The following is an 18,436-nucleotide window of genomic DNA, read 5'->3' on the forward strand; positions in this document are numbered from 1 at the left end:
GATTTGAACTCAGGTCCTCCTGACTCCAGGGCTGGTGCTCTATCCACTATGCCACCTAGTTGCCTATGCCTCACTTTTTTTTTTAATTTGTTTTTTCTTTTTTTTCCCTAGTAGTTTTCTGATTTTTTTTCACAACATGACTAATATGGAAATATATTTAATATGATTATACAAGTATAACCTATTTCAGATTGTTTGTTGTCTTGGGGAAGAAGGAGAGAAGAGTGAGAGGAAGAACATTTTGGAACTCAAAATCTCACAAAAATTAATGTTGAAAACTATCTTTATATGTAATTGTTAAAAAATACTATTAATTGTGTGTGTTGGAATAATAAAGTTACCTTCAACAAGTTTCATACATCTATGAGATTCCTACTTTCCATTTGCTAAAGAACAATAATAAATGTAAAGAGGGAAAGAGTTATTTTAAATTTGGACGTAAAATGTCTCCCTCTCTTTTTTTAAAGAAGCCTTATAATTGGCCTTCCTCCATCCCTATCTCTTCATGCTACATAACCTACTTCTGCTATAATGACTATCTATGTTCCTATAATCACAAAATTTTAGTATTGGAAGGAACCTCAAGGGTCATCTGGTCAATCTTTATTGGAGCAAAAATTTCCACTACTGCATTCCTTTCAGGTGGTCATCTAGACTCTAAAGATCTCTTTTAAGGATGGAATCTACTGTCTCCTAAAATAGTCCATTCAACCTGGAGATCATTTTGTTAGAAAATATTTTTCTTAGATCAAGTCTAAATTTTCCCCCTTGCAATTTTTATTCTTTGCTTCTAATTTTTAAAATTAAACCGAACAAAAATAATCCCTCTTCTGTATGATAGTTCAACTACTTGAAGGCAGTGTATTATAATGTTTTCTTGATGTTAAACAATCCTAGTTGTTTACGTATAAGTAGATCCTTATACAGCATGGGCTTGGGGGGAAGGGGGTGATACTTTTCATCAATCCTGATATAACAAGAATTTTTTTTTGCTGAGGCAATTGGGATTAAGTGACTTGCCTAGGGTCACATAAGCTAAGACATGTTAAATGTCTGAAGCCAGATTTCAACTCAGGTTCTCCTGACTTCAGGGCTGGTGCTCTATCACTGCACCACCTAGCTGCCCCTATAACAAGAATTTAAGTAGATGCCTAGATTATCTAAAATGGAGGAACCTACATAGGTAGTCAACACAAATTGCCTTTATGTAAGTCAAATCTCCCATCTCAGAATCAGATTCCAGGTATCTCCTATTTATAATAATGATTGATTCTCTGTTCCTACTGACTGAAAATCTAGTCTGTTAGATTTCACTGTTCCTTCCATGGTACTTTAGTACCTTTAGAGGGATGAGGTGAAGACAGTCACACCTCTACTATTGGTTTAAATTCCTACCAATTTGGCTCATCCATTTTTAGGGATCCTGATGTTTCAATTATATTTAACCACTTAATCATTAGATTAGCTTTTTACAAAAAAAAAAAAAAAAAATGTGTACTTCAAAGGTATATCAAGAACAATCATTTAGTCATTAGACATTTGTTAAGTGTCTACATTGTGCCAGTAACTGTGCTAAGCACTGAATAAGCATACACACATTTCCCCTTAACACTTAACATTTCCCCATAAATCACTTCCAGGGGTTCTGGGAAAGAGAAAGGCAGGGAGATTTACAAACTTAACTCTGTTCCTACATAGCATCCATCCCATCAAAGGACAAAGCCAGCCCCACCCTCTTCACTCCACCCAGAGCTTGTAAATCTTTTCTCTGTTTGGCTGATTGCTACCTCTTCTGGAATCCTGGACTCCAAGGTCTCCGTGGCTCAAGCTCCTAGATCGGTGTTCTGTCTCCTGGATCTAGAACTGGAGAGAACTGACAAAACAAGACCAAAACTCTAAGGGCATTTCTTAGGGCCTCAGGGCCTAAAGTGGCCATGTCCAGTTTAGTACTGCTGTGAGTGAACAAGTTCTTCTCCGATTGGACACTACTATAGAAAAAAGGGAGTGAGTGTGCCTCACACTCTTTAAAATATACACAGCTCTAATTATACAACCAGTGGAAAGAAGCTGTTCCTACCCACATGAGAGGCTAACTCAGAACATCCATGCATGTGTCAAGTATCTTGTCTCAGAAACAGGTCTTTGACATCTCTTCAGTGGGCACTTATTTCCAAATTTGGTTATTTGGATATGATCAAACTCCAGTATTCTGCTTACAATTCTATGGATTCTCTTTAGTTTATCTAAAATATTGTAGTCTGTAGCTGAGCCTAATCCTGTATACTGTGCCTTTCAACACAGAATAATATTGAATTAGCTTTTTGTGGGGAGGAGGGTGAAGTGGGTGCTGCTTATTACTGTACTGACTTACAATGAACTTGTAGTTTCAAGCCATTTTTAGACATATCTTACCTTTCCCATTTTAAACTTTTGAAGATTATTTTTTGAGCCTAAATATATGATTATACATTTCTCTTTGTTAAATTCTACTTTCTTGAATTTGGTCCAGTGTTCTAGTCTGTCAAGTTTTGATTCCTGACTTTGTTATGCAACATGTTCGTTATTCCTCCCACTTTTGCTTCATTAGGCAAGTTTGAGAAACAACTTGTTTATTCCTTTATCTGAGTCATCTATTAAAAATGTTGACTAATGTTTTACATAATTGCACATGTATAATCTATATCTGATTGCTCACCATCTCAGGTAAGAGGGAGGGAAGGGAGGAAGGATTAGAATTTGGAATTCAAAACTTTAAGTAAAATTTTTTTTTAATTGGAAAACAAAATGTTGATTGGCAAACAGCCAAGTCAATCCCTAAAGCCCTTCAGTAAAGAAGTTCTTAATAGTTATCAACTCACTAATATCTAATAATTGGGCAAGAGTATATTCCAGGTCTTATCTTTCTATCTTTTCCATAAATACAAAATGAGATGTTGTCAAAGCTTAACTAAAATATAAGTAAAGTATATGAATAGCCTCTCCTCATCAAATATATCTAGTAACTTTGAAAAAATGTTCTTAGTCTGGCATGAACCACTTTTTAAAAATTAATGCCTTTGAATGATACATTCTTTTATGAATCTTACCCCTATTCTCATTCACCATGTAAGCTGTGATCCTTGCCTACTTTTTTGAAACATTTGATGCTTTTCAATGAGAATTCCTTCTGCTTCCCATTTACTCATTTCAAGATCCTTTTGCCTTGTGTCCTACTATTACTTTAATCTCTTATGAAATTACTTTCCTGCTAGGCCACCCTAATTTCTGCCCTAATATTAGGGGACTTCAAAATACATGTGGAAGATCTCTCAAACACCCTTCTCTCTTTCATTTTCAATCTCTTCTCAACTTAAATTTGTTCCTCTCCATCTTAGCTACACATAGCAATTGTTACACCCTTGATCTTGTCACAAGTGGTATACTTCCAAGTTCCTTCTGAAGTTCCTTTATCTGATCACAATCTTCTATTACTACATCTCTCTCTGTACCTAAACCTGTTCTTCAGTTCATCTTTACTAAAGTCATGAAATCTTTCTTCTTCCTAGTACTTTCTTAGGCCACAGTCCTTTTTCTGGCTACTCTTCCTTTCTCAGTCAGTTTATGTCTACACTTTTCTCTACTCTCAATTCACACATTTCCAAATCCAAACCCTGTATTAATTTCCCCATTTGCTTTCCTCAATTCATATTTGAATGCTACTAGAAACAGAAAAATTCATGCAAATATGTTTGTGGTGTTCTTCTTCTTTAAAATAATGGTTCTCTCTGGGGAAGAGCAGGTTTCTTGGGGAGGTTTTCTAGAGGCAGCCTTAATTTCAGTTAAAAGTAATAATCACCCAAATGCAGCCAGGTGCTAAAAGTTCAAATCTTTTATTGTGTCCTTCAATATAGCCCGGTTAGTTTTCTTAGAGGCCTCTCTATCTCTTTGGTTCTAAGAGCTCTTGTAGTTTTGTTCTTTGCTTCTGCCTCTGCTTTCTTCAGTCTCTAGCCAGCACAAAGGTGAAAGTTGAAAATGAATCTGTCTTGCCTCCAAGAGAGCTTCTGGCTCTCAATCTCCCAGAGTGCTCCTCTCCGACCCCTGACAGTGTCCGAAGTAACTCCTTTGACTGACTTCCTGAAGCTCTATTTATACTCCTTCTCCAAGAGTGAGATTGTGGGATACAAGAGAGTAGGATTATGGGTTTCCTCCCATTGTGCTCTCTGGCCCTAAGAGCTTCAAGGGAGGTGTGAATTTGGTTATCTCATACTAAACCCTGAAGTCTCCCAAATGTGTGAGCCCCAATGAGTACTTAAATACATCTTGCTTATATGAGCTCTCTAAAGGTGTGAACACAAGCATTGTTTTTATCAGTTCTACTTAGTACTTTGTTTCTTCTGGCTCATAACATCTCCTTGTAAGATCAAATCAATCATACTGAACCATGCTAAATTAGATAATTATTGTCTCTATCAACTCTAATGACTTAACAATTTGTAAAGATTTCAACATCTCCCGCTTTCTTTTGTTTTAGAACATAAGGTGGTCATGACCTCCCTGACTTCTCAAGGAGGGGAGAACTCCCAAAAAAGGTGATCAAGCCTTCCCTGACTGCTCAAAAAAGGAGTGAAAACACCATAAAAAGAAGGTGGTCACACCCTCCCTGACTTCACAGGAAGGGAGATGAAAACACCAAAGGAAATAGGAAGTCAAAGCAGATTAGCAGGTTTCTGAAGGGGCTCACTTGAAACAGGTATGAAACAAGGTGTACATAAATCCATCAATATGGGAGCTCACTTGAAACAGATATACATGGTATATACATAAATCCATCAATATGGGAGGGATTACACATAATTACATAAAATACATAAGCACATACCGTGTTTCCCCGATAATAAGACCTATCCCAAAAATAAGCCCTCCCCTTACTGTGTAAGATTCCTCTAAAATAAGCCCTCCCCCGAAAATAAGCCCTATTGAGATTGCTACTGTAGTGAAGGTGATCCCCTGCACTACACGCTACATTACGGTACTCTCTGTATGCACTGTTCCCCCCTTCCTCCCCCCCCCCCCCCGCCCCAGGTGAAATGCACGCCACGCTCCGAGCTGCATCCAATCAGAGCTGCAGCAGTGAGCGCATCATCCTGTTCTTCCCCAGTGATTTGCTTGCTGGCGCCATTGAGAGCAGTGCCGTGGAGGAGAGCTAAGGCAGGACAACATAAAAACACAGTATGTAAGCGGGAGTGAGGGGACATGATGGAGGATAAAAGAAGAACTCAGGGGGCATGATGGGGTTAAAACATTATTGAGGGGCATGATGGAGTGAAAAGAAGGACTTATGGTCATAATTTTATTATTCTGTCTGCACGGGTCACCTGTGTTTTGGCAATTTGTTTGGATGGAAAGAAAGCCACACCTCTAATCATCAGTAAGGGCAAGAAAGATAAGATTGAATGTGGATCAGGCATTTACGTTCTTGAAACCAAAAAAGCCTGGTGTACACAAGCCGTTAAAAGAAAGTGGGTTGATTTAATGCTGCCACTTGTTATGCGAGGTAACCAAAGAGGTCTGATAATCTGGGATTCAGCCAGCACTCATCACGCTAAAGAAATGAAGAACTTCCTTGCAGAGAGAAGAATAGATCAAGTAATGATTCCTGCAGGAATGACTGCTTATCTCCAGACCCTTGATATTGCAATAAACAAGCCATTCAAGGACCATTTGCACATGGAAGTCAATGACTACATTGAAAATAGAATGGAAAGAAATCAGCGTGGAAACTTTGTGAAGCCCTGTCTGCAAGAAGTCGTGACTTGGGTGAAGAAGTCATGGGATAAAATTATTGACAGCTGTGTCGCCAAGGCACTACGAGCAGGTTACCTGGATAAGACATGTTCATTTAAAGAGAGCTATATTGCTGGACATGACAGATTGGGTCCACTTCTTCTGAAGGAAATAGAGGCACAAGACATCCAGGATGGAATTCAGGGTATGGACACTTATGACGATGTTGTTGAAGAAGATGACATGATCATTATTGAATAAAGGTACTTTTTTTTGTTCACATTTACCTGTTTATTAAAATTGCTGTCAATGTTCATTAAAATAAGCCCTCCCCTGAAAATAAGCCCTCTGGTGTTTTTCTGTCCAAAAAAAATAACAAGACAGTATCTTATTATCAGGGAAACATGGTAGCAATATAACACAGGCTAGTAGTAATGTAACAAATAACATGAATCAACATGAAAATTTAAGTACTGCAATAGTTTCATCAACAATTTTTCATCTCAAGAAATCCAATGATTCCTGCTGAAATAGTCTCATCTTGTGTTAGGGAATCCAATGATTCCTGAAGATTTCAAAGCTCCTTCAACAGTCTCACTGTCAGCCATGCTCTTTCAGTGTCAGATGTTTCTTAAATCTTCTCCTTTGTTTTGAGGTTTTTCTCTTTTTCTGTTTCTCTCTGATAGATAAAGCGAATACGGCTCATTGGCACCCATCTGATTCCTTCTCCGTCTGTAAAAATACAAGCAAACCCTCTTCCCCAAGCAGTTAACCTATCTAATTCCCTTCTATTTACCACTTTCTGGATCTTTCCACATTACCTGGTGATTATCTAAAGATAGTGGAGCTGTTTGTACTGGGTAATGCCTTGTTGGGTTAAAAGGCCTGTATTCTCCCCAATTGTAATCCTGATTGCTTTTCTATTGGTTGGTGACATCAGAGTCCTGAATTTCTAAAGACTCTCTGGGTGTAACCTCACCTGCTATCATGCCCTATCTGTCTTTTGATTGATACCTTAGAGCTGGGCCCTGCCTCTCATTTTTCTGGGTCAATCTATGTTGGGAGTTCAAATGTTGGAGTTCTTGTTCTTCTCAAAACACAGCTGGTTTAGCTTTCTGGTGAGTCTTTCAGACCAGCTTGGTCTCAGTGGGGGGCATGCAGGAGGCCAGCCACCTACCACAGTGGTGTGAGATGAAGATGAATCTGGTTGTCCACTGAACTATCACTCGTAGCTTTATCCTTTGAAAACTCTTCGTCTGCCACCAGCCAGCCAAGTGGAATATATTCTGCCTTACCTCGGAGAGAGGGCTTCTGGCGTAATTCTGCAAGGTGCTCTCTGTCTACACCAGAGTCGCTCCTCTCCAGTCCAGCTGAACTCTCCTCTGCGACCAGCCAGCCAAGTGGAAAAATGTGTATTCTGGAATAGCTCTCTCGCCTTATATGTGAATCTTCTGAGAGAATGGGATTATGGGTTTTCTCCCATAGTGCTCTCTGGCCCTAAGAGCTTTAAGGGAGGTGTGAACTCACAAAGTTTACTTTGTGAAGCTGGCATACTTGTGAACTCCAATGAGTAAAGGTGTGAACACAAGCCTTGTATTAATTAGTTCTACTTAGTACCTTGTTTCAGGTTCTGCCCAAAACATCTTCTTGTAAGATTAGATCAACTCTAATTAGTTAGCAGTTTGTAAAGATTCCAACAAATCTACATTCAGAGGCCCAGTGAAAGCCTCGGTTACATTTTGGACATGGGGTTTTGGGTTTTATTCTCTCATCCTGTCCTCTCACTCTATCTCCATATCTACAATGAGCTCTCAAATGTCCAACTTTTCCATACTGAAAATATAGATGAGTTTCTCTAGAAGTCCCTTGCCAAGAAGGACCCTGTCTTCCCATATTCATCATAGTTTGGGTATAGTAAGCATTTGTGCCCACTGTAGCACAGCATCTTATCATCTCCTCTAAAGGAGCACCTTTGTCTAGTCCCCCTATAGTTGTTTTGCAAACCTCATTGGCATTTTCCTTATGGCAGCATTATCTCCAATGATTCTTATTACAGCTCTTTGCAGAAGTCCCACAAAATCAGCAAAAGATTCATTGGGACCTTGCTCTATTTTTGTGAAAGCTTTACTTCCATCTTTCTGTCCAGGGAGAGAACTCCAAGCTTTTATTGCAGCCTTAGAAATTTGCTCATACACTGGTATGGGATAATAAATCTGTTCTGAATTCTCTCCATACTGACCTTCACCAGCTAGTTGGTCAAAAGCAATTTGTACATTAGCTCCTGTTTGCCTATTGCTTTGGGCTTGAATCCTACATAATTCATGAAACTCCGAAAGCCACAACAAATTTTGTCCAGGTTCTAAACATATCTTAGCTATGGATTTCTAATCATTCGGGGTTAAGATTTCATAGGACAAATTATCTAGCAACATCTTAACATTAGAGGATGTAGCCCCATAAAGAGTGCAACTCTTTTTCAAATCCTTAATTTTTTCCAAATTAAAAGGAGTGTATTTTCTCTCTTTTTGACCAGAAGAGTCAAACTTTTCAATCACAGGATATGCATTTATAAAATCAGATATATCTTCTCCTTCATTTTTTGTCTTAATTAATGCTTTTTCTAATCTTGTCATATTCTGCTTCACAGGAGATGTAGATTGTGTTTCTGCCTCTCTCCCTCCCCCTTCTTCCTCCACCCATGAAGGGTTAATTGAGGGGGGAAGGTCATGAGTTGTGGAATGACCTAATTCCTCCTGCTATGAAGTATCATACTCAGAATTGTACTTAACTCCATTCTTTTCTGATTCTTCCTCCTTTTCACCTAGTATAGTTGGCACTTTCTTCTTTTTCTTCATTCTAACACTTAAATAATTTCTTATAGCCAGTTGTATTAAATTGTATGTATAAAATATATTTCTAGAAATTGAGTTTGGATGAGAATTGTAGTATTCACCTAGTTGCTCTCCCACTAACTTTCACTCATTTGGATCCAATTCTTTTTCTGTAGAGAACCAAGGAGATGTGTACTGTACAGTTTTTAAAAGATCGACGACATGCTCCCAGGTTATAATTAAACCTTGATTTTTTATAAGTCTGGCAATGGTCTCTGAACATTTTCCTTGAATGCTCTCTAAACATTTTCCTTGAACAGAAACAGAAGGCTGTTTTCTAAACATCTGTCCCATCTTAGATGAAATTCTACTTTAACTCTTTTAACAAAATTTCTTTGTTGTACTCACACTAATTTCTGTGTTGAGGAGATTTTTCTACTGGATCAGGATCAGAGGCTTTTCCACTGAAATCAGTCCCATGTTCAGTGTGCCAAAATGTGGTGGTTTTCTTCTTTAAAATATAATGTGGTTCTCTCTGGGAGCAGGTTAGGTTTCTTGGGGAGGTTTTCTGGAGGCAGCCTTAGTTTCAGTTAAAATAACAATCACCCAAAATGCAGCCAGCTGATAAAATGCAAATATTTATTTTCTCCTTCCAGAATAGCCTGGTTAGTTTTCTTAGAGGCCTCTCTCTCTCCTTGGTTCTAAGAGCTCTTGCAGCTTTGTCCTTTACTTCTGCCTCTGCTTTCTTCAGCCTCCAGCCAGCACCAAATTGGAATGAATCTCTCTTGCCTCCGAGAGGACTTGTGGGCTTCCTCCCAGAGTGCTCCTCTCCGACCCCTGGTAATGTTCCGAAGTAAAACTCTGTAACCTAAAGCTAAGAGTCTCTTTATATATGATCTCCCAAAGACTGATTCCTCCTTTTGAAGGCAGGGATTTAGGGAGGTGTGAATTCGGATATCTCATACTAAACCCTGAAATCTCCCAAATGTGTGAACTCCAGTGAGTACTTAAATACATCTTGCTTATATGAGCTCTCTAAAGGTGTGAACACAGGAATTGTTTTTATCAGTTCTACTTAGTACCTTCTTTCTTCTGGCGCATAACATTTCCTTGTAAGATCAGATCAATCATACTGAACCATGTTAAATTAGATAATTATTGTCTCTATCAACTCTAATGACTTAACAGTTTATAAAGATTCCAACATATGCCAATTGCAATTACCATATATATAGGTATCTAAGGCAGTTCTTTTACTGCTCCCTAATTTATTCTCTATTATATGCTCTACAATGGTTGTTCCAAACCTTCTCTCTTTAAATCTCCCATAGTTATAGTTCTCAACTGAGCTCCTTTACTTTATATTTTACTGAAAAAATTAAGGCCATTTATCAAGAGCTTCTTATTCTTCTCTCTAGCTCATTTTATCATCCCTTGACATCATTCTACTCTTTTCCCCTCTTTATTCCAGTTTTCTGTAAAGAAGTAGCTCTTTTTATCCACTGTGTATACTCTTTGATCCAGTAGTGTCTCTACTGGATGATATTTGATCCAGAGTAATCTCTACCCAAAGAGATCATAAAAAAGGGAAAATGATCCACATGTGCAAAAATGTTTGTAATAACCCTTTTTGGAGTGGCAGGGAACTGGACCCTCATCAGTTGGGGAATGGCATATGAATGTTATGGAATATTATTGTTCTCTAAGAAATGGTCAGCAGGATGATTTCAGGAAATTCTGGAAAAAACCTACATAAAGTGATGCTGAGTGAAGTGACTAGAATCAGGAGAATGTTATACACAGTGAATTCTAGCATAGTATTTTCACTTTTGTTGTTGTAATAGTTGTTTGTTTCTTTATTTTTTTCTTTTTTCCCCTTTCGATGTGATTTTTCTTGCATGGCATCATAAATGTGAAAATATGTTTAGATGAGCTACACATGTTTAACTTATTTTGGATTACTTGCTGTGTAGGGTAGGGAAAAGGTGGGGAAGGAAGGAAAAATGTTTAGAACATGGGGGTTTTGCAGGAGTGATTGTTGCAAACCGTCTTTTCATGTGTTTTGCCAGTGTGTGAACATGTACTCTCAATTCTATCTCCTATCTTCAGCAAATTGAGTCTACTATTATACTTTCTTTTCCCTCCCCACTCCCAGCCAGTCTTGCTTTCTCTCTCCACTTAACATCTCCAGTCTCTCCTCCTAAAGTACTGATTCTTTCTCTGATATCTACAAACATATCTAAACCTTCCACATTCTTAAGAATGTTTCTTTAAGAAACAAACAAAACATATTCATTAGATATTACCTTCTTAGAGAGTCTAAGAAGGAGGATGAGGAGGAGGAGAAGAGGAAGAAAAAGAAGGGGAAGGGGAGGAGGAGGAGACTACAACATAGAACAGAGACTGAGAGTATATCTTTTGAGAGATTTATCCAATCTTCATTTTTTCAGTCAAATTCTTTGAAAAAGCAATAGCCACTAAATGCTTCCATTTATTCATTCTCACTCATTCATTAACACTTCTGAAATTTGGCTTCTAACTTGATTACTCAATTAAAACTGCTCTTTTCAAAGCAACCAGGATCTTTTAATTGTCAAATTTAATCTTTCCTTCTAAATATTTACCCTTCCAGATCTCTCTCCATTATTGATGGATCCTCAACCCTCTTTTCCTAAACATTCTTTCTGTTTTTTTGTGATGTTGCTATCTCTAGTTTCTTCTTTTTTCTATTACTAGTAAAGAGAACTACTAGTTCAGTCTCCTATGATTTGCTTTAATTGTTAGTTTCCATTAAAAGTGCTAGTATGAATGTTTTGTTTATAATAGGTCTTTTTCTTTTTTAAAACTTCCTTGGAGTGCATTCCTGGCAATAGAATCTCTGAGTTAAAGGATATGAACATTTTAGGTATTTTTATTATTTATTTATTTTTTTGCTGAGGAAATTGGAATTAAGTGACTTGCCCAGGGTCACACAGCTAGGAAGTGTTAAGTGTCTGAAACCAGATTTGAATTCAGGTCCTGGTACTCTATCAGTGGATCAGCCACCTAGCTGCCCCCTTTTTATGTATTTTTAAAAAAGTAAACCAACCAATTATTAGCTTAGTATAAAAATCATTTGACATTAAAGAAATAATCACATCCTGGAATTCTGCATAGATCTATCCCATTTTTAAATGTCCTACAGGCAGTTGATATGACTTGACCCCAGGAGAGGGAGAGAGATGTGAGCATGCTACCTATAACAGATGAAAAAGATGGAGAATGAGAGAATAAGAGAGAGATAGAGACAGAGACAGAGAAGAACAGAGAGGCAGAGACAGAAAGTTAGAGATACAGAGAGAGAGAGAGACAAAGATAGACAGAGACAGAGACAGAGAAAGATAGAGAGACAGAGACAGAGAGAGAGAGGGAGAAATAGAGACAGGGAGACAAAGACACAGGGACAGAGAGTCTAAGAAGGAGGATGAGGAGGAGGAGAAGAGGAAGAAAAAGAGGGGGAGGGGGAGGAGGAGGAGACTACAACATAGAACAGAGACTGAGAGTATATCCACATTAGTGGAAATGATATGGAGAATAAACCTTTTTTTCCCCCAGGAGGAAAAAGTGATGAGTAGTGTCAAATATTATAGAAAGATCAAAAAGAATGAAGATTTAGAAAACATCAAATTAGGCAATTAAGATTACTGGAACTTGGAAAAAGAGTTTGAATTGTTGAGTGATCATCTAGGAAACCAGATTATAAAGAAATATAGATGATAGTTTGAGAAGATGGTAGGGTCTACTAAAGGTTTTTAAGGATGGTAGGGGAGGATGTGGCCATATTTGAAGGCCGTGGGCAAAGAATCAGTTTAAGTCATTTTGACTATTATAAATATCCAAATTAACTATAAAGGATATATGAATGAAGATTATTATTTATCCAGAGAAAAGATTGATATCATTTTTAGGGCAAGGATGGCAAAGAAGGAAGAAAAAGAAAGTTGAGCAAAACTGAATTATATTTTTAAAAGAATAGCAAGTTGTATACAATAGATTTGCAGCTTCATGTACAAATCATCTTTTTCCTCATTTTCTACTATATCATAGGAATGCTGGTTTTATTTCTTAAGTTTAGAATAAAATAAGTAAAAGTTGTGAAAAAGAAATAATCAGTTGATTAGGAGAGGTAACAGATTAGAGAGGTAGAGATAATAATACTAGGAGCAATCTGCTGGAGAAAATGGGCAAAAAATGGGATTAAGGGAAACTAAAGAGGGATTGGCCTTGAACATTATCAAAGACGAGTTAGTGTAAAGATAGAGAAAATCAGGAATGATTTCAAAAGGTTTTGAGTTGAAGAGAAGAAAAGAAGGAACTCATTGTGAATAGCCTAAATTTTCAGGAAAGTAAAAGGAAAGTTCCTTATTGAGTAGGAAGGAGAGAGAGAGCTTAGGGGAGAATTGAGAAGAAAAGAACAGGTTTGGAAAAGTTCTGCAGGGTTTTGGAATAAGGATTCAATTAGTATAAGCAAAAGGCCTAGAGAAAAAGGTAATGAACCTGGGGTTATTTAGTCAGTCTTACAAGGCTCTGAACCAGGGGTCCTCAAACTACGGCCTGTGGGCCAGAAGCGACAGCTGAGGACGTTTATCCCCCTCACCCAGGGCTATGAAGTTTCTTTATTTAAAGGCCCACAAAACGAAGTTTTTGTTTTTACTATAGTCTGGCCCTCCAACAGTCTGAGGGACGGTGAACCGGCCTCCTATTTAAAAAGTTTGAGGACCTCTGCAAAACCATTGCCTTTTTTCTTTCCCAGTTATTGCTTCCTCATTGTTTGGGACAATAATGTAAACATGATTTTTTTTTTTTTTTTAACTAGCATTACCACTACTACCAACTTTGTAACTGAAAAAAAAAAAAAAACCCAACAATAAAAAAAAACAAAAAAACACCCTTCAAATCCCTCAAAACAACAAAGAAGATTTCTAGGTCTCAAAAAGAAAAATACCCATTATTTTAAAATGTTCCAAAAAAGATGAACTTGTTTGTTTGTTTGTTTTAATAACTTTTTATTGACAGAACCCATGCCAGGGTAATTTTTTACAACATTATCCCTTGCACTCACTTCTGTTATGATTTTTCCCATCCCTCTCTTCCCTCCCTCCCCTAGATGGTAAGCAGTCCTATACATGTTAAGTATGTCATAGGTATATCCTAGGTACAATATATGTGTGCAGAACTTGTTTGTTTTTAACTGTGGTCAAACAGTCTTTAAAAAAGAAAGAAAAAGAAGAAGAAGAAGAAGAACAGCAAAAAAAAAAAAAATCTCCTTTGCTTCATGGTCAAATGCAAATAAGGATAACCACAACCACAACCAATCAGAACTAGATTTTACTGATTTTTTTTTGTTTTTTGAAATTACAATTGTGTCTTTGCTCTGCTCAGCAGCCCTTAAGTAGTGAAAAAAGAAGCAGCTATTACATGAAACAACCTCTCTCAAGACTTTAAAAATCCTCAGAAAACATCTCGCAAGTGGGAGAAGGCTTGGTACATTTCAGTGTCCGAATTTTTGAGATGGAAGAAACAACTTACCTGACCTATCTGGATAACTATGCATCCAGCCAAACCCCTGACTTTGAGGATGACCACTTGCATGTCTTGTATACTTCTATCTTTCTTCCCATCTTCTACACTGCTGTGTTCATTGTTGGTGTTGTGGGGAACCTGATCCTGATTGGAGCTTTACATTTCAAACGGGGAAGCCAAAGACTGATAGACATATTTATCATCAACCTTGCTATCTCTGATTTCATTTTCCTTGTTACACTGCCACTGTGGGTGGATAAAGAGGCATCCTTAGGGATGTGGAGGACTGGTTCATTCCTATGCAAAGGAAGCTCTTACATCATTTCAGTCAACATGCACAGTAATGTCTTCTTCTTGACCTGTATGAGTGCTGAGCGTTACTTGGCCATTATGTGCCCTTCTACATCCAGAAAGTTCAGGAGGAAAGACTGCACTTACGGTATCTGTGTCAGTGTCTGGTTTATCTCCTGCCTTCTGGGGTTGCCTACACTTTTGTCCAGGGATCTCACAATAATTGAGGACAAACCCTATTGTGCAGAGGAGCCAGCCACTCTCTCTAAACATGCTTGGGCCCTAGTGTCCTTAATTTTCACTTTTTTTGTTCCTTTGCTGAGCATCTTGACTTGCTACTGTTCTATTGCAAGAAAATTGTGTGCATACTATCAGCAATCGGGAAAACACAACAAAAAGCTGCAAAAGTCCATCAAAATTATCTTCATCGTAGTGGCAGCCTTTGTCAGCTTCTGGTTACCTTTCAATATCTTCAAGGTTTTATCTATCATCTCTGGACTACAAGAAGAACCTTTCTTTTCCTCAGCCATCCTCCAAGTGGGCATGGAGGTCAGTGGTCCTTTGGCATTTTCCAACAGTTGCATTAATCCTTTTATTTATTATTACTTTGATGGGTATATAAGGCGAGCTATTATCTGCTGTCTCTGTCCTTGTATGAAGAATTCCACCTTTGGGAGCAGCACTGAAACCTCAGACAGTCACTTCAATAAAATCTTTGGAAACTTCATTCATGGAGAGGATTTTTCTAGAAGGAGAAGGCGTTCTGTGTCTTTGTAAAAGTAAAGGAGTGAAATATTTTTAGGAAGATTTTTTTTTTTTTAATGGGGAGGGTAAGGAAAGGGTGCTTAAAATGGTTTATCAGGAAAAAAAGAAGAAAGGAGAAAATTCTGACAGCATTTTACAAGTTTAAGGATGAAGAAACACAAAGGTTTGGATGCAGGGAAACCATTGCATAAGGGAAAAAAAGATATGGATGTGATTGGATCAATTGTCATTTATTCCACTGACCTATCTTCTTGTTGACCTTTGTTGATCAAGTGCATAACTTAGGAAGACTTTGTTGTTCTTGGACTCTTGAGCAATGGGTCCCCCTTGATACTATACTTTAAAATTGTTTTGTAATATACCTTCAGCCTCTTTTTCTCTTTTCACCTCTTTGGATATTGTACTTCTACTGGAAATAACACTTTGAGAACATGAACATGTTTCAGCTATTAATAAATATAGTCACAATGTCTGGAGTTAACTTTATATAGTACCCATTCTCAATTTTTTCTGAGATCCAAATCAAAAGTTATTACTTTAATACTATTGGCTTCTTTTTGTCCTTAATCTTTTTCTAAGGTCATAAAGTAGGAGGGAATCTAGGGAGGGTGAAATCAGGTTGAACTGAAAAGGGAAGGGTGTGGTAAAAAAAAGAATAACAGAGAAAAATATTTTTTAACCTTTATAACTACTGACAGTCCCACCCTCTCCTAGGAAGCAACTTACTATCCTCTAGTCATGCTGGAGTCTATAAGTATTTGGTTCAAGAAAGCAAACACAAGTCATGTTAGAAAGACATCTGGCTTCTGATCAGAGAAATTGATAGAAGGGTATTTTCATGATGATATTTTAAATAAATGTTTTTAATGATGTTTTGTGATGTGTGTAATGCTTTCTCATTAATAATAGTTCCATAAATGAATGTTTTAATATTCTGTAATTATATGGTTTTAATAACATAAATGAGCAATATAAAACATGACTAACAGTATAATTGGTGGAGCTTGGATTTCTAAATTCAATCTAATGTCATGAATGCCTTATATTTAAACTAAAATTTCAGGATCACTCTTTTCTATGGTATCATTCATCATGTATAAATATCATTTGAAGATAGTCCATTTGTATAAGTTGTTCTATGCTATGCGACAGAGGAAAAAGAATGGCTTTTTAAAATGTTACTGATATAAGGTAGGATCTTTGTCTTGTAAGATGTGTCTTCCTGATCAGAAATATTAACAGATATATATATTTTTTGAAATGATGTTTCCAGTCACTGATTTTTTCATTGAATTTTAAAATACATGTTGTGTGCTATCATTTGTAATAGTTTCAGAAAGGTATTTTATAACTTGTCTTTAATAAAGAGTCTTTAATTCCAAAGAAGTCTTTTTTTTAAAGTCACTCTTTCTATAGCATAAGATGCTACAGAAAAATATCTAGTAAATTAATCAATATACAATGGTAATTATAGAAGAAACTTTTATGTGTTTTTTGATGTTCAATTGTGTCTGACTCTTTATGTCTTATTTGGGTTTTTCTTAAAAAAGATATTGCAGTAGTTTGCCATTTCCTTCTACAATTAATTTTACAGAGGAGGGGAAAGGAAGTAAACGAGATTAAGTGACTTGTCCAGGGTCGTACAACTAGTGTCTGACTTACCTTCCTAACTTTAAGCCCTGAGCTCTATTCACTTATCACTCTAGTAATCAGCACTTATATAAGGAAAGAATTTACCTAATTATCTACAACTTCAAATGTCCTAGGAAAACTAATAATTAGTTTAAAATAGCCAATTCTACTAAGATCAAATACAGAAACTAAAACAAAAAAAGGTAATAGAAGTGAAGTCCATATAAAAGAAAATAACTTTTAATGAGTAGGTCAGTTTAATGTCTCATTTATTTTACTGACATTCCAGTGACATGGGGAAGGACAGAAATCCACTTTATAGATGGAGAACCCCTTATTGATAATAGTTTTTGTTATTGCTCTTTGTATTAGTTAATTTACTTTTATTGTAGTTTTATATTAGGAGATGAACATTTCATTTGGTAGCTTACTATGCATAGCTTACTTCTATCATTCAATTTCAGATTCCATACATAAAAATTCTATACATAAAGGTTCCATCCAAGTTTGAAAAAAATACAGATGAAAAATTAGAAGCATTATCATCAGGAAAAGGAAGTAGTTTTTCTTTACCAACATATTCAAATGACTTGCCTTCTACATTTAGTCACAGTATCAGTTATTTCCTCACATAACTAATTATTTATCTTTTAAAAGATATTTACCTGCATCGTTTTCAAAATCCCTCACCAATGGTTTGATTTGGTTCCATATATTTAAAAAATCAACTTTAAGGATGTGAATTAAAAGATGCATGAATGAAGGTATTTATTTTTCCTATGAAAACTCCTTATTGACATCACCATTGGCTACACATCCTAATGTTAACTATCAACATAGAGTTGTAACATATCCCCGCACTAATTGTGCATGCAAGAATCCCACCAGAATATACTACGATAACCATTAGTTCAGTAAAAATAAACCAAAGAAATCAGTCAAACAAGTTGATTGTCTGAATTGCCCAGTTATTTGATTGGATTGACCTGTCAAGATAGTCAAGGCATTGATGATTATGGATATGGGCTTAAAAGCTGAGGTGCATCTCCTTTGTAACTTCAAACAGTCCATTAGTCACAAGTATCATACATGGATTAATTTTATTTCTACAAACTATTTTCTAATGCAATCAATAGTGTTAGCAATATAGTTTTATTATAAAATAATTTCTGTGTGAAATGTAAACTATGTTATAGAATACAACGTTTTGGAATTTGGTAACTTTTTAAATTGAATTTAAAAAAAATTTGGTCAGCAATTTTTTTCTTAAAATGTCGTTTTTCAATTTTGTAGTTAAACTATTGCTCTTCCTTAGGGGAATTTCCCTCATTGTTTTCAAGGCAAAACTCAATAACCATTTGCTGAAATAAAGAGATTAATCAATCTTTATCAGATGAAATTTTGACCAGATGTCTTCTAGGTTCCCAAACAACTTTGAGATCTTTTGGTCTCTGATCCCTCAACTGTTATCTTCATGGTGATATAACAAGAGAACTGCTACTGTCAAAATGTTACATAATGCAAAGAATACTTGAGTAAGAATAGCTAATAATAATAGCTAACATTTATTAAGAAACTGCTATATGCTAAGA

The 18,436-nt window shown here is 36.6% G+C and overlaps 1 protein-coding gene across 1 annotated transcript; it reads left to right on the forward strand.

Annotated features, from left to right (window-relative positions):
- Positions 1-14,144: 14,144 nt before the first annotated feature.
- On the forward strand, positions 14,145-15,613 carry GPR15 (G protein-coupled receptor 15). The gene has a single exon (XM_051991126.1). The coding sequence runs from the start codon at positions 14,145-14,147 to the stop codon at positions 15,222-15,224; it is 1,080 nt and encodes a 359-aa protein (XP_051847086.1). The 3' UTR covers positions 15,225-15,613.
- Positions 15,614-18,436: the final 2,823 nt, after the last annotated feature.

The sequence above is a fragment of the Antechinus flavipes genome, chromosome 3 (genome assembly GCF_016432865.1).
Source record: "Antechinus flavipes isolate AdamAnt ecotype Samford, QLD, Australia chromosome 3, AdamAnt_v2, whole genome shotgun sequence".
Lineage (NCBI taxonomy): Eukaryota > Metazoa > Chordata > Mammalia > Dasyuromorphia > Dasyuridae > Antechinus > Antechinus flavipes.

Bases quoted from the DNA above. Each gene is read 5' to 3' on its own strand.
- GPR15 (XM_051991126.1), top strand. From the start codon at position 14,145: ATGGAAGAAACAACTTACCTGACCTATCTGGATAACTATGCATCCAGC.